This window comes from Syngnathus floridae, chromosome 15 (assembly GCF_059516105.1).
Source record: "Syngnathus floridae isolate MCC-2025c chromosome 15, RoL_Sflo_1.0, whole genome shotgun sequence".
NCBI lineage: Eukaryota > Metazoa > Chordata > Actinopteri > Syngnathiformes > Syngnathidae > Syngnathus > Syngnathus floridae.
The window spans coordinates 12,005,456-12,022,749 of NC_142427.1; the positions used below are offsets into that span (position 1 = coordinate 12,005,456).

At 40.4% G+C, this 17,294-nt stretch overlaps 1 protein-coding gene and 1 long non-coding RNA gene across 5 annotated transcripts; both read right to left on the minus strand.

The window, feature by feature from the left end:
- Nucleotides 1-387: 387 nt before the first annotated feature.
- Nucleotides 388-7,851, minus strand: LOC148386750 (uncharacterized). The gene is made up of 5 exons (XM_088399455.1): nucleotides 7,560-7,851; nucleotides 7,430-7,484; nucleotides 7,308-7,362; nucleotides 7,186-7,240; nucleotides 388-777 (listed from the first exon to the last, which is right to left on the minus strand). The coding sequence occupies exons 1-5, from the start codon at nucleotides 7,627-7,629 to the stop codon at nucleotides 707-709; spliced, it is 306 nt and encodes a 101-aa protein (XP_088255581.1). The 5' UTR covers nucleotides 7,630-7,851; the 3' UTR covers nucleotides 388-706.
- Nucleotides 7,852-9,988: 2,137 nt separating this feature from the next.
- LOC148386751 (uncharacterized) lies at nucleotides 9,989-17,227 on the minus strand. Of its 4 annotated transcripts, none has more exons than XR_015863222.1 (10): nucleotides 17,013-17,226; nucleotides 16,835-16,876; nucleotides 16,674-16,753; nucleotides 15,886-16,410; nucleotides 14,590-15,785; nucleotides 13,188-14,524; nucleotides 13,017-13,117; nucleotides 12,288-12,321; nucleotides 10,649-12,045; nucleotides 9,990-10,564 (listed from the first exon to the last, which is right to left on the minus strand). It is a non-coding gene; the product is annotated as an uncharacterized LOC148386751 (long non-coding RNA). The 4 variants fall into 4 exon arrangements; XR_015863221.1 differs by having other exon boundaries at nucleotides 9,991-10,564; nucleotides 15,886-16,000; nucleotides 16,288-16,753; nucleotides 17,013-17,225; XR_015863223.1 differs by having other exon boundaries at nucleotides 9,989-10,564; nucleotides 13,017-13,110; nucleotides 15,886-16,753; nucleotides 17,013-17,227.
- Nucleotides 17,228-17,294: the final 67 nt, after the last annotated feature.

Below are 17,294 nucleotides of genomic sequence, written 5' to 3' on the forward strand. Positions count from 1 at the left end.
TCGGATGCGGCATTGCTCAAATTGGCATCACATGAATATTTTTTTAGCATGTGGTTTGGAAGTTTATTATGCAAATGAATTTGCTTGCTTTGTACATTTTAGAGACATGCACATTGGCGAGATAGCGGCAGTACTTGTGTATTTGTTAGGTTGCTTTGGGCAGAACAAACCGTAAAAGACGGGTCACATTGACCCAGCTGTCTAATTGGGGGCGCCTATCATTTGTAATGTACTTAAAAATTTAAATGATTAAATTTGTTAAAAATTATCACATACAGTTAAATAGAGCATCAGACAGGTTGAAGCAAATATCTAGCATGTGGTTTAGACGTCTATCATGCAAATGAGTTTGTTTTGTACTTTTAACACACATGCACACTGGCGAGATAACGGCAGTACTTCTTTATTTCTTAGGTTGTTTTGGGCAAAACAACGAAAGGTGCATCGCATTGACCCAGCATCAGACAGGTTGAGGCAAATACGTTGCTACTCGGTGGCAGCACTTGGAATTCATCTAGCCTTTCTGATATGGTCAATTTCATAAGGATGCCGGTATGAATAAGAACACTCTGGCCTTTACTTCACTCTGAACTGGGTTGTACCACCCAGTACATGTGCCAAGGCTGGCCGTGTAGTTACGCAACTGTGCTTTGAATTGAAAGCTAAGGTCCTGGAAGTTACACGCTATGTTTATACATTCAATTGACTATAGCAGCAACCTGGACTGGACAGCAGCAGCCTTCTTTGTTGTCAGACAGCCAATGAAGACATCAAGCCCTGTAACAAAACATGCAAGAAGTTCCACATTCAAGAGATGCACCATCGATTGAGGCACATTGCGAATGATGACTGACACCAAAGTAGACTTTATTTACAAGACCACCAACAGGAAGCAAACACACCACTGTTGATTTTATTCACAAGAATGCCCACATGATGCATGACGATTCAAAACAAACCAAAAAATGGCTCTGACTAGATTCAAATAACAGCTTTTACTCTTACAGAAAATGTACCAACATTCTGCAAGATTCTGAGTTCGGTGGCCATTTTAAAGCAGGGTTGCCAAAGATGACTTACTGATTGCAACAGAGACCGTTTGTACACTTGTCGTTTGCATCTACGGGTGTCTGGCTACTTGGCTTTTGTCAACAATTTAGAATGCATGCAGCTTTTCTTTGTGTAGTTAAAAAAATAAAAATAAAAAGCCTGACACTGCATATTTAACAAGTCAATTTTGTTTCAGCCTAACTTTACAATTGTCTTGTCATTGAGAATGTCTCAAATGATTCCAGTTTGTATGCACGATAGACTGCCAATGCCAATGTTTAAAATGGACCACTTGAATTCAGTTCACAGTTTAATTGCAGTTCAGTGGTACACACACAATTACAGTACAAACAGTTCATTTCATGATTAAAAAAACAACAGTAAAACAACAATATTGCAAAGTAACGCAAAACAAAACAAAAAAAAAAAGAAAAACAAACAATACAAAACAAACAATACAATACATACAATAAAATACATACAATACAATACATACAACACATACGATACAATACATACAATACATACAATACAATACACACAATACATACAAAACAAAAACAAAAAGAAAAAACAAAAGAAAAACAAAACAAAAAACAAAACAAAAAAAAAAAACAAAAAAAAACAAACAATAAATACAATACATACAAAACAAAACAAAAAACAAAACAAAACAATACAATACATAAAATACATACAATACAATACATACAATACAAAAAAACCAAACAAAAAACAAAACAAAACATAAAAAAAAGAAAAACAAACAACACAAAACAAACAATACATACAATACATACAAAACAAAAAATATAAAACAAAAGAAAAAAAAAACCAAAAAAAACAAAACAATACATACAATACATACAATACAATACATACAAAACAAAAAACAAAAAAACAAAATACATACAATACAATACATACAATACATACAAAACAAAAAACAAAACAAAACAAAACAAACAATACAATACATACAATACAATACAAACAATACATACAATACAATACAATCAATACAATACAATCAATACATACAGTACATACAAACAATACATACAAACAATACATACAAACAATACAATACAAACAATACAATACATACAATACAATACATACAATACATACAATACAATACATACAATACAATACATACAATACAATACATACATACAATACAATACAATACATACAATACAATACATACAATACAATACATACAATACAATACAATACATACGATACATACAATACAATACAAACAATACATACAAACAATACATACAATACAATACATACAAACAATACATACAATACATACAATACATACAAACAATACAAACAATACAATACAAACAATACAAAACAAATACAAACAATACAATACATACAATACATACATACAATACATACATACAACACATACAATACAAAAAACAAAACAAAAAACAAAAAACAAAAAAACAAAAAAACAATACAAAACAATACCTACAATACAATACAATACACACAATACATACAATACATACAAAAAAAAACAAAAAAACAATACATACAATACAAACAATACATACAAACAATACAATACAAACAATACATACAATACAATACATACAAAACAATACATACAATACATACAATACAATACAATACATACAATACATACAATACAATACAAACAATACATACAATACAATACAAACAATACAATACATACAATACAATACATACAATACAATACATACAATACATACAATACAATACATACAATACAATACATACAATACAATACAATACAATACATACATTACATACATACAATACATACAATACAAAAAACAAAAACAAAACAAAAAAAAAAATACATACAATACAATACACACAATACAATACATACAGTACATACAAAACAAAAAACAAAAAACAAAAACAAAAAATATACCTACAATACAATACAACGCATACAATACAATGCATACAATACAATGCATACAATACAATGCATACAATACAATACATACAATACAATACATACAATACAATACATACAATACAATACGATACAATACATACAATACATACAAAACAAAAAACAAAAAACAAAAAACAAAACAAAACAAAAAACAACAAACAAAACAAACAATACAATACAAAAAAAACAAAAAACAAACAAAAAAAAATACATACAATACATACAAAACAAAAAAAAACAAAAAACAAAAAAAAACAAAAAAAAAAAACAATACATACATACAATACAATACATACAATACATACAATACAATACATACAATACAATACATACAATACAATACATACAATACAAAAAACAAAAAAAACAACAAAACAAAAAACAACAAAACAAACAATACATACAAATCTTGGGATTTCCTGGGTTGAGCTGGATGAAGTGGCTGGAGAGAGGAAAGTCTGGGAGTCCCTCCTAAAGCTGCTGCCGCCGCAATTCGACGTCCGGATAAGCGGTGGCTGGCTGGGTGGCTGGCTGGATGGGTGGCTGGAAGGATGGGTGGATGGATGGGTGGGTGGATGGGTGGATGGATAGGAGGATGGATAGGAGGATGGGTGGGTGGATGGGTTTTGGATGGGTTGGGTTTGGATGGGTTGGGTTGGATGGGTGGATGGATGGGTGGGTGGATGGATAGGAGGATGGGTGGATGGGTTGGATGGATGGGTTGGGTGGGTTGGATGGACGGATGGATGGGTGGCTGGCTGGATGGGTGGCTGGATGGATGGGTGGCTGGATGGCTGGATGGGTGGCTGGATGGGTGGCTGGATGGATGGGTGGATGGGTGAACAAAAAACAAAACAAACAATACAATACATACAATACAAACAATACATACAAACAATACATACAATACAATACAAACAATACAATACAATACATACAATACATACAAACAATACAATACAAACAATACAATACAATACATACATACAATACAATACATACAATACGTACAATACAATACATACATACAATACAAAAAACAAAAAAGAAAACAAAAAAGAAAACAAAAAAGAAAACAAAAAAAACAAAAACAAAACAATACATACAATACAATACAATACAATACACACAATACATACAAAACAAAAAAAAAATAAAAAAAATAAATAAATACAATACATACAATACAATACATACAATACAATACAATACAATACAATACAATACAATACATACAATACAATACATACATACAATGCAAAAAAAACAAACAAAAAAAAACAAACAAAAAAAACAATACATACAATACAATACACACAATACAATACATACAATACATACAAAACAAAAAACAAAAAAAACAAAAAAAAACAAAAAATACAATACATACAATACAAAAAAAACAAAAAACAAAACAAAAAAAACATAAAAATACATACAATACATACATACAATACAATACAAAAAAAACAAAAACACAACCAAAAAAAACAAAAAAACAATACATACAATACAATACATACAATACAATACATACAATACAATACATACAAAACATACAATACAATACATACAATACAATACATACAATACAAAAAAAAAAAAAAAACCAATACATACAATACAATACAATATACACAATACAATACATACAGTACATACAAAACAAAAAACCAAAAAAACAAAAAACAAAAAAAAAAATAAAAAAATACATACATACAATACAATACAATACAATACATACAATACATACAATACATACGATACATACAATACATACAATACAATACAAACAATACAATACAAACAATACAATACAATACATACAATACAATACATACAATACATACAAAACAAAAAACAAAACAAAAAACAACAAACAAAACAAAACAAACAATACAAAACAATACATACATACAATACATACAATACAAAAAAAACAACAAACAATACAAAACAATACATACAATACAAAAAAACCAAAAAAAAAAAACCCCAAAAAATACATACAATACAATACATACAATACAATACATACAAAACAAGAAAAACAAAAACCAAAAAAAACCCCACAAAAAAAACAATACATACAATACAATACACACAATACAATACATACAATACATACAAAACAAAAAACAAAAAAAAAACAAAAAAACAATACATACAATACAATACATACAATACAAAAAAAACAAAAAACAAAAAAAAAATAATAATAAAAATACATACAATACAATACATACAATACAATACAAAAAAACAAAAACACAACCAAAAAAAACCAAAAAAACAATACATACAATACAATACAATACATACAATACATACAATACAATACCATACAATACAAAACAAAAAAAAAAAAAAAAAAATACATACAATACAATACATACAATACAATATATACAATACATACAATACAATACATACAATACAAAAAAAAAAAAAAAAAAAAAACAATACATACAATACAATACAATACACACAATACAATACATACAGTACATACAAAACAAAAAACAAAAAACAAAAAAAACAAAAAAAACAATAAAAAAAATAATACATACAATACAATACAATACAATACATACAATACAATACAATACATACGATACATACAATACGATACATATAATACAATACAATACATACAATACAATACATACAATACATACAAAACAAAAAACAAAACAAAAAACAACAAACAAAACAAAACAAACAATACAAAACAATACATACATACAATACATACAATACAAAAAAAAAAACAATACAAAACAATACATACAATACAAAAAAAACAACAAAAAAAAACATACAATACAATACATACAAAACAAGAAAAACAAAAACCAAAAAAAACAAAACAAAAAAAAAAATACATACAATACATATAATACAATACATACAATACAATACATACAAAACAAAAAACAAAACAAAAAAAACAAAAAACAAAACAAAAAACAACAAAACAAACAATACATACAAATCTTGGGATTTCCTGGGTTGAGCTGGATGAAGTGGCTGGAGAGAGGAAAGTCTGGGAGTCCCTCCTAAAGCTGCTGCCGCCGCAATCTGACGTCCGGATAAGCGGTGGATGGCTGGGTGGCTGGATGGATGGGTGGCTGGGTGGAATGATGGATGGGTGGATGGGTTGGGTGGGTGGCTGGATGGATGGATGGGTGGCTGGGTGGATGGGTTGGGTGGGTGGCTGGATGAGTTGGGTGGATGGGTTGGGTGGCTGGGTGGGTGGGTGGATGGATGGGTTGGATGGGTTGGATGGATGGGTGGGTGGATGGATGGGTGGGTGGATGGATGGGTGGGTGGGTGTATGGGTTGGGTTGGATGGACGGGTGGGTGTATGGGTTGGGTTGGATGGACGGGTGGGTGGGTGGATGGGTTGGATGGACGGGTGGGTGGGTGGATGGGTTGGATGGACGGGTGGGTGGATGGACGGATGGACAGGCGGACGGACGGATGGATGGATGGGTGGATGGATGGATTGACATAGAACACATACAATACCCTGCCATACGCTACCATACACACAATGCATACAATACAATACATACAATACAATACAATATCATACCATACTATATGCTCTGCATCTGGGAGTTACAATTATAGACATTGAGTAGAGTGGCAATGGCATGATATTTTTGCAACAATTACACATACCAACTCCAGTTTTATATTTAAAATATGTATACAATTATCAGTATATTGTAATGAGTTATAATAATTACAAAAGTATCCGAATTATAATAATTTAATTTTATCACCCATCAACTCACTCAAAAATGTCGGCATGAATCGAGCAGTCGACTAAACGGGAGAAAATCACGCTCGCAAATGTTTGTTGCATAACGGAAGGCGGGCGGGCGCCATCTTGGAATAGATTTGAACATGACGTAACAAATTCGTCACATTCATCAGTTTGCATAACACGGAAATAGCACACTATATGTAATGCAACATTGTTAATTTGACGAAACACAACGCCAAAGAGATTTGAAATACTGTAGCGGCAAAACGACAGTCGCGGTGGCCGGGACGAGTGTGAAAAGATTTTCAAGATATTTGTTCGCATAAAACAAACAAGGCGTCCGTCGTGAGAAACGGCAATGAACGACAAACATTTGATAGCTTACCCGAGAAACCGCCACACGGTCGGTGGCGCCTGCATTTGATAACTCGCCTTGAATCCTGCAACAAACAAACAAGGCGTCCGTCGTGAGAAACGGCAATGAACGACAAACATTTGATAGCTTACCCGAGAAACCGCCACACGGTCGGTGGCGCCTGCATTTGATAACTCGCCTTGAATCCTGCAACAAACAAACAAGGCGTCCGTCGTGAGAAACGGCAATGAACGACAAACATTTGATAGCTTACCCGAGAAACCGCCACACGGTCGGTGGCGCCTGCATTTGATAACTCGCCTTGAATCCTGCAACAAACAAACAAGGCGTCCGTCGTGAGAAACGCCAATGAACGACAAACATTTCCTAGCATGTTAGCTTACCTGAGAAACCGCCCGCTGCGCGGGTGATTGCACCGGTATTTGACAACTTCCCCAATTCACCCGAAGACATGACGTCACATCCGTCAATTCAAATCTTCCTCGCCTGCTCGTCCAATGGTGCTTTGCACACTAGCGTACCACGTGACAGGCCACTTCACACGCGGGCGGTTGCACCTGTCGCTCACCTCAAGACTGAAAACTGCCTTCAAAAACCTAAGTGCCACTTTGCCCGCCTCCTACCTCTGCCCAAATTCAGTCTGACCAATCACAGCGCAACTGAAATTGGCTTGACCACGCCAACTTGTGCCATAATGTATACATGTCTGATCATTTCTTTTTTATGGAACAGTCGCCCACCACCCTGCCCAGCCCCCCCTTGCTGGCACTACAGTGCTAACAAAAGTTCCACAAGCCTTTTTTTAATTTTATTTATTTTTTAAACTCTCATACGTTTCACCCATTCAGTAACATTTTTTAAAACTATATATTGGAGGAAATTCGACCTTTTAATTACTCTTTAAAAAAAGCTGCAAGTGCAGCATCGATAAGTTCTTGCTCGACTCTTTTATTGTACATAGAGAGACAACTAGGGGCACAAACTTTGAAATAAAAACCCCCTTAATTTGATTTCCGATTGAGGTCTGCAGTGGAATTTGAAAAAGATACACAATGGTACAAGTCGTATGGCAAAATTGGACATTCAGCTCCACGTCAAAGTTCAGTTTGAAAAGTCCTCCCCCAAGTGGGCCGTCAATGGCAACCAAGCACAAGACAACGCTGGATCCAGACCAGCCACAACCACAGCGCACCTCGAAAGCAAGACCAACCATCAGAGCCCTAAACACTGTCCACACCTGCAACCTTTCCGTCGTGCACCCATAACCAAAGGCAACCACACTGCCCCCTACTGGGCACATGATCCGCACACGTCGACTTTTGCAGCGCGATGCTTGATTCTTGACTTGATATGGCCATTGCTCCTTTGTATATGGCCATTGCTCCTTTGCTCCTTTGCATATGGCCATTGCTCCTTTGCTCCTTTGCATATGGCCATTGCTCCTTTGCTCCTTTGCATATGGCCATTGCTCCTTTGCATATGGCCATTGCTCCTTTGCTCCTTTGCATATGCTCTTTTTTTTTTTAACCTCGTGTAGTGTACCTACACATATTGTCACATAAAATGTCTGATTTTTATGTTTTAATTGGCGAATATAAAAACAAGGAATAAGACGCCAGACACGTTTTAACATAAATGTTTATTAAAAATAATAATATCAAAAGCAAATTTCAAACCAGCAATCTAATGTGAAATTGCAGTAGATATATTGGATAACAATATTTAGGGGTATATAGGTATACACGTTATTTAAAAACGACTATAAGTGTTATACTACGACACAAGTGTTTACCAGCTCAGTGGCCTAAGAGGAGAGTGTCCGCCCTGAGACTGGGAGGTGGTGGGTTCAAACCCCTGCCGAGTCATACCAGTGACTATAACAATGGTACCCATTTCTTCCCTGCTTGGCACTCAGTGGAAGGGGTTGAAATGGGGCCCCCCCCCTGCTGCTCACTTATACTCCGGTGCGACTTACAGTCCGAAAATTACGGTAAGTTCAAAAATATCAGAGGACGTGATAAACAACTGAGGTGATTTGGTTGCATAAGCAAGCCTAACCCTAAGCACAGCAAAAGCGAGAGCAAGCCTAACACAAACCCTAACCCTAAGCACAGCAAGAGCTCTGGTCGAGTGGTTAACGCCATTGCCTTCAATCAAATGAAAATATTTGTATCGAGAGTTCATCCTAAAACGGATTGTTCTTGCAAAAATTCTGCCTGCCGCCGTTGCAGTGCTCCCGTGGACTCATTTTCAAGTCAGTTGCTCAGAAACACCACACCGTTGCACAGAGACAATTCTTGAGTCATATCAAATCAATGATTTTCAAACGGGTCCAAACAAGCTTTTCCCTCATGGCTACAAAGATCTTTAGATCTTTTCGTTCACTCTCGTTCACTGAAAACATTCGTTCTTTTGAACCCATCGTTCACTCACGAGCCAACACTACACTGCAGTAGTGATACACACACACACACACACAATGATACGACAAACACGATGACACGACTTTTCACGCACCTGCACCTAACGAGGGAATCTTGGGAAACATGTTGGAACGCGGCCCCGAGGACTAGAGCTTGACACCTGTGACCTTTGACCATGATATTTCCCTCATAAAGTGGCCTGTGTTTAGGTACACTTGAAAATGGCGGTGTACCTAATGGAGTGTCCGTGTGGTTCCCTCATTAAGCGCACCTGTGTGAAAAGTTTGTTTGTAAAGTGACCAAAAACTTTTGACGCAGGTGCGCTTAACGAGGGAATCACATGGACACTCCATTAGGTACGCCACCATTTTCAATAAATAATAAAGTGGCCTGTTATTAGGTACTAGGTAAAAAAATAAATAAAGTGTAGCGAACGATTCGGTGAACGATTCTTTTGAACAAATCTTTTGAGCGAACCAATTCTAAAGCTGCAGTTCTTAGCTGGAATGCACATGACTAGTACAAAAGAGTGCGGAATTGTCATTGTTTTCCTGATCCACATCCGTGGCGTTCACCTTTATGACCTCAAAACCTGGCAAGTGAAAAATGACAAATCGATGCGATGACAACCAGCAGGTAGTTTGCATTTCAAATCAATGATGGAGAGGCGATCATCTTTTATCGACAGTCAGCAGCCGAACTTGCCCAGTATCATTTATTTACTTATTTTTAAATCCTGTCTTCAAACATATCTTCTCGTGCCATCTTTCTTTTATTATGGTGTGTTGAATAAATAAATCCATTTGTTAGCAGGTAGTACCTGTTGGTGATGCCTCAGCCACTTCTCCCAAGAAGGTATCCTGTTCAAAAACAGGGTTGTTGTCATTTTGATCAATGACATTGACAATAATTTCCATGGGCTTCTCAGCGTTTCCAGAACCTTCTGCCACGGCGAAGGCTTTGAACTGCACACACATGGACAATGGTAGGAGTGTGTACAGCAGTAGACATTTTAAGCATGAATTTCTCCAAAAGAGGACCTCACTCACCAAGTACCTGGGCTGCTTTTCCCTGTCCAGCGGTTGTGTGAGGTAAAGATTCCCGGTGTCTCTGTCCATGGTGAAAAGACCAACAGGAGGCTGATCAGCTCCTGGATCAACGCTGGATCCAGACCAGCCACAACCACAGCGCACCTCGAAAGCAAGACCAACCATCAGAGCCCTAAACACTGTCCACACCTGCAACCTTTCCGTCGTGCACCCATAACCAAAGGCAACCACACTGCCCCCTCCTGGGCACATGATCCGCACACGTCGACTTTTGCAGCGCGATGCTTGATTCTTGACTTGATATGGCCATTGCTCCTTTGCATATGGCCATTGCTCCTTTGCATATGGCCATTGCTCCTTTGCATATGCCCATTGCTCCTTTGCATATGGCCATGGGTCCTTTGCATATGGCCATGGCTCCTTTGGATAGGCCATGGCTCCTTTGGATAGGCCATGGCTCCTTCGGATAGGCCATTGCGCCTTTTCATATGGAATTGTCCCATTCGGCTCCTCTTGCAGCCTACACCAAAGTTGACTTTATTTACAAGACCACCAACAGGAAGCAAACACACCACTGTTGATTTTATTCACAAGAATGCCCACATGATGCATGACGATTCAAAACAAACCAAAAAATGGCTCTGACTAGATTCAAATAACAGCTTTTACTCTTACAGAAAATGTACCAACATTCTGCAAGATTCTGAGTTCGGTGGCCATTTTAAAGCAGGGTTGCCAAAGATGACTTACTGATTGCAACAGAGACCGTTTGTACACTTGTCGTTTGCATCTACGGGTGTCTGGCTACTTGGCTTTTGTCAACAATTTAGAATGCATCCAGCTTTTCTTTGTGTAGTTAAAAAAAAAAAAAAAAAAAAAAAAAAGCCTGACACTGCATATTTAACAAGTCAATTTTGTTTCAGCCTAACTTTACAATTGTCTTGTCATTGAGAATGTCTCAAATGATTCCAGTTTGTATGCACGATAGACTGCCAATGCCAATGTTTAAAATGGACCACTTGAATTCAGTTCACAGTTTAATTGCAGTTCAGTGGTACACACACACAATTACAGTACAAACAGTTCATTTCATGATTGAAAAAAACAACAGTAAAACAACAATATTGCAAAATGACGCAGCGCTGAGAGAGAAAGAAAGAGGCATCATGCAGATAGCCAGTGTGCACACCCAGTGAAAAAGTGGAGAGAGGGAGGGAAGGAAAGAAAGGACAAAAGAAAAAATGCAGTCATACTCTCCTTAAATACTGGCTGGGCGCTTTGCCCTCGCCGCATCCGCACCCGTCCGTCTCGTGTCGTGTCGGCCGCTCATCACGGGCGAAGGTTGGCTCCCCCCCGGCCGCTATTCGACGTTTGGACTCATCCTCCGCCTCGTGCCACTGCAAAAAGAAAAACGGCTCTCTGTTGCATGCGGTTCACTTCTGTGGACGTACTCATTACCTGTCTATTAAAGCTTGCTCCTATTTTAAGCTCCCTTTATTAATAGCGTATGCACACATCAATGTTTTTGTTTTCTTTTTGTCTGTTCCTATATGAAGAATTCAATGCTTATAATTTCTTTCTTTGTCGTAAAGTGCTTTGAGCTGCATTTCTTGTATGAAATAAAGTTTTTTATTATTACCCTCCTCGCGGTCCAATCCAGTGCCCCAGCAATCCTGAAAGGCAGACATATTGTGTTGGTTTTGGCAAGGGGAAAAATTCCACTAGCACCCCCCTTAAGTTTGAATCAGGTAACTCGCGGCACGCACGGGCTGGCGCATGTCGGATTGGAGCGATCCGGGTTACCGGGTTTAACTCCTTACAAAAAGGGAGGGAGGGAGGGAGGGAGGGAGGGGGAGGGAGAGAGAGAGAGGGGGAGAGAGAGAGGGAGGGGGCGAGAGGAGATGAGAAGAGGCTTTGGTGCGCACTTAAGCGCAACCGGCCAGTTCCCCCTGAGTAGAGCTGGCTTGGCCCTGAGAGGAAAAAAAGAGGAAAACGTGACGTCACGGAGAGCGTCACGGAGAAGCTCCTTGTCCTCGACACCGTCGACGACACTGGGACCCAGTCTGGCAGACATTATACCCTGGTATTCCACAAAGGGCAAGGTATAGCCACGTTCCATCCTGAGTGCACCAGGCCATGCAGGTACTGCCGGGCGCGTTGGAGAAAGAGAGCGAGAGGGGGGCGGGGGGGGGGGGGGGGGGGGGGGGGGAGGAGGAGGGGGGAGGAAGGGAGGCAGGCAGGGGGTGTCTACTTTGCCGATTCGTATCTAGAGGGTCACAGCAACCCAAACGCCCGTGCGTGCTACTAGTTACCCTATTCAAACAGACAGGGGTAGGGAAAGCAAAAGAAAAAACAAAGTCATACTCACCCGAAACGCTGGCTGCATCTGCCCCCATCAGTCTCGTGTGGGCCGCTTGTCACGGGCTAAGGTCCGGGTCTGCTCCGGCCGGTGTTGGACTCTTCTTTCGCCTCGCACAAGTGCAAAAAGAGAAACGGCACTCAGTTGCATGCGGTTCACTTCTGTCAACGTACTCATTACCTGCCCCCTCCCTGGTCTTGTGGGTGCAGCCCAGTCCCTCAGTGCAGGCTGGCGCTCGTCCCATCCGCCGCCCTGGCAACCCTGAACGGCAAACAAATAAGGAAATCATATTAAAACTAACAAGTGTTGCATATTGGATTGCCATGTCACCACCACCTCTGGCCAGCCTTGGCCAGTCGTGCATCAGGCTCCTCTTCAACACTTGGCGACTGCTTTCTTTGGGTGATTCCTTCCTTTGGACCCCGCTCACCAATCGCGGGTCTGATGGCCTCCGTCCACCGGCTCTTCGTTTCATACATCGTCTCTTCCACCTAGCAAGACAAGCACAAAAAAGTCTCGCTGCGCCGTCGCTTGCGCTTGCCGTCGCTTGCGCAGTCGCTTGCGCTTGCCGTCGCTTGCGCAGTCGCTTGCGCTTGCCGTCGCTTGCGCTTGCCGTCGCTTGCGCGGTCGCTTGCGCGGTCGCTTGCGCTTGCCGTCGCTGCGCGGTCGCTTGCGCTTGCCGTCGCTGCGCGGTCGCTTGCGCTTGCCGTCGCTGCGCGGTCGCTTGCGCTTGCCGTCGCTGCGCGGTCGCTTGCGCTTGCCGTCGCTGCGCGGTCGCTTGCGCTTGCCGTCGCTGCGCGGTCGCTTGCGCTTGCCGTCGCTGCGCGGTCGCTTGCCGTCGCTGTGCGTTTGGCACTCAGTGAGGGCTGCACAACATTTTGGAAAATCAATGATATGGCAGTATTGGGCCAGACCACTGCATTGAGGCAAGTTGTGCAAAATTCTTGGATGGAGGTTAACTATTTGATCGCAATGAGATCAGTTAGATGAGTTAACTTTAACTTACATCAATGACTTATCGTCTTAACTCATTACAAATAGTTAGGCAAGAAAGCATGTTTCATTTGAGACATGAAAAAAAAAAAAATTCTTTGCTGTCTTAAAGTGCATGTCAATAACCTAGACCACCATATGGCAGTTTTCCAATACACGTGCAGCCCTACACACGTCACCATTGGTGTCCAAATGGCAGCCTCGGGGCAACTTGATCAACACACCACACGACTGAACACGACACTGCTTTGTAGCACTAAATATCAATGGCAACATTTCGTGATTGATTTAATGAATTTGCGTCAAAGAATTCTGAATTTGTTTCAGTATGCAGCCCTCAAGCAGACATTGGGACACCGCTGGTGTAATATAAAAAAGAAAAAAAAAAATCCATTTCACACGTTGAAGCTGCGCAGGTCGACGCCTCCAGGGAAGCGGGTCTCCCTCACAACTCGGCGACTTCAGAGCGATGCCACAGCGGTCCGTTCACCTCTGATTAGATCGTGTCCCATCCCGGTCGCCATCTGCAGAAACAGAAACAAATGTTAGAAACTCAAAGAGCACCCCAAGTTGTCAGTCACTTGCTTACTTGATCACAGCGGCTAGCTACTATTGGTGACCGTCGCCCGGTCGGATGGGGCCGTGCGCCCCCCCCCTTTTGCGTCCGGCCTGCAAATGGCAGAACATGCAATGAGTTGGGCGCTGCTCGCATCACTACGTCTTCCTCGTGGACCGGCTCGCCCAAACACCGCCCCCTACACCTAGAGAACAAAGGACACACAGCTTAGATCAAGCACGACAGCGGTAGGTTAGAAAAAGACTAAATGCTACTGTCTCGCTCCAATGCTGTCCTACACCTAGGGGGGAACAAAGAACGCAAGTACCACAGTGGTGGTAGGTTAGGGTTAGATGAAGTGCAACAGTGGCAGGTTAGAAAAAGACAAAATGGTACAAGTCAAATTGCAAAATTGGACATTCGGGATCGGCTCGCTCCAACGCCGCCCTACACCGATGGGGGAGAACAAAGAATGCAGCAAGTACAACAGTGGCAGGTTAGAAAAAGACAAAATGGTACACATCATATGGCAAAATTGAACATTCGGATCCACATCAAAGTTTCGTTTGGTCTCCGTCCACGTAACCACGTCCTCCCCCAAGTGAGCCGTCAATGGCAACCAAGCACAAGACACCGCTGGATCCGGATAAGCCACAACCTCTTAAGCAAGACCGACCGTCAGACCCCCAAACACTGTCCACACCTGCAACCTTTCCGTCGTGCACCCATAACCAAAGGCAACCACACTGCCCCCTCCTGGGCACATGATCCGCACATGACTTTTGCAGCGTGCTTCTTGATTCTTGACTTGATATAGCATTGCTCCTTTGGATAGGCCATTGCTCCTTTGGATAGGCCATTGCTCCTTTGGATAGGCCATTGCTCCTTTGGATAGGCCATTGCTCCTTTGGATAGGCCATTGCTCCTTTGGATAGGCCATTGCTCCTTTGGATAGGCCATTGCTCCTTTGGATAGGCCATTGCTCCTTTGGATAGGCCATTGCTCCTTTGGATAGGCCATTGCTCCTTTGGATAGGCCATTGCTCCTTTGGATAGGCCATTGCTCCTTTGGATAGGCCATTGCTCCTTTGGATAGGCCATTGCTCCTTTGGATAGGCCATTGCTCCTCTGGATAGGCCATTGCTCCTCTGGATAGGCCATTGCGCCTTTGGATAGGCCATTGCGCCTTTTTATGTGGAATTACTTATCCCATTCGGCTCCTCTTGCAGCCTACAAAAACACAGACAGACATTAATTGTGTGCTGGGACGCTAAAACTCGACAACCATTGTGTGTTGGGAAGCTGAAACTTGACAAAAACAGGTTTTCACCTGATTTAGGACTACTCTTCCTCCTTAGTGTCCTCAACATCACTGAAAGGGCTCCTTCAAGAGCCTCCTGCTTGCTTTTTATAGAAGGATGCTGGCTGGGCGGCCTTTTTTAGTGCTACAAAAGACAAGCAAATTATTGCAACAAAAATAGACATTGAGTAGAGTGCCAATGGCATGATTTTTTTACCAACAATTCTACATACTAGGAGTTTTACATTTGAGAAAAAATATTATATTGTAGTAAGTTACGATAATTTATCGAACTTATAGTTCATATTTTAATTTTATACATTCTAAGTAGAGTTTTACATTTGAAAAAATATATTATCATTACATTCTGGTAAATTACAAGAATTATTAAAGATTATAATTCATATTTTAATTTCATCATCTACAACTCACCTCACATTGGACAGATGGATGATCCAGGTTGGCGGCGTCCAAAACGGGAGAAAATAACCCGCGCAAATGTTTGTTGCGTGACGGAACGAGAGCGGGCGGGCGCCATCTTTGAATGGCTTTGCTCTGATTTGGACATGACGTAACAAATTCGTTACATTTATCAGTTTGCATAACACGGTAATGGCACACGCATGATATAAAATAATAAAAAAGTGTTCCGTTAACTAGAGTCAAACTAACATTTCCTATAGTCAGACAAACGCAAGCTTATCGCCGGCGTCATTTACGAACTTTTAACAAACGAATGAAAAAATGCTGGCCAGCATTATTAAAAAACCAAAAAAAACAAAACCAAAAAAAACAAACGCGAAAGACATTTGAAATACCGTAGCGGCAAAACGACCAAAACGCGCAACGACGCGACGCAAAGTCGATTGTGGCGTGCACTCCCTAGACAGCGAAAATCCTGCAAGAAATGAAAAAATGGCATCGTAAGAAACTGCAAACATTTGCTCACGGGCTAAATGGCCTCCGGCCTACAATTTACCTCCAGGCCCACCGTCGCGTGAGTCACGAGAGTACGACAATCCTGCGACAAACAAAATGAAAGAAATAAAAAAGGCTTGTGAGAAAAGGCAACAAAGCGTGCCAAGCGTGCAACAAACACGGCGTCCGTCGTGAAAAACGGCAGGAGACGACAAACATTTGCTAGCATGCTCGCTTACCTGAGAAACCGTCCGCCGCGCCGCCACGCGCTCGGTGGCACCTGCATATGATAACTCCCCTTGAGCGAGCACACCGGTCTTCAATTGACCTAAAGACCTGACGTCACATCCGTCGATTCAAATCTTCTTCTCCTGATCGTCCAACGGCGCTCGGCACACTGACGCCACCAGGTGGTCGGCTGTCATGGTGACTACTGTGGAAAGGGTTGCTTCGGACGAGTGATGTGCATTCCAGTTCTTTCAGGTGAGCGAATCTTTAGAATCAGGTTCACTCAAACCGTT

What these genes read in the sequence shown, in the direction of transcription:
- LOC148386750 (XM_088399455.1), bottom strand. Translation starts at nt 7,629, where the DNA reads ATGTCTTCGGGTGAATTGGGGAAGTTGTCAAATACCGGTGCAATCACC. An exon ending in ACCGTGTGGCGGTTTCTCGG is followed by an intron (nt 7,363 to 7,429) that starts GTAAGCTATCAA and finishes TGTTTGTTGCAG; the next exon opens with GATTCAAGGCGAGTTATCAA. An exon ending in ACCGTGTGGCGGTTTCTCGG is followed by an intron (nt 778 to 7,185) that starts GTAAGCTATCAA and finishes GTTTTGTTACAG; the next exon opens with GGCTTGATGTCTTCATTGGC.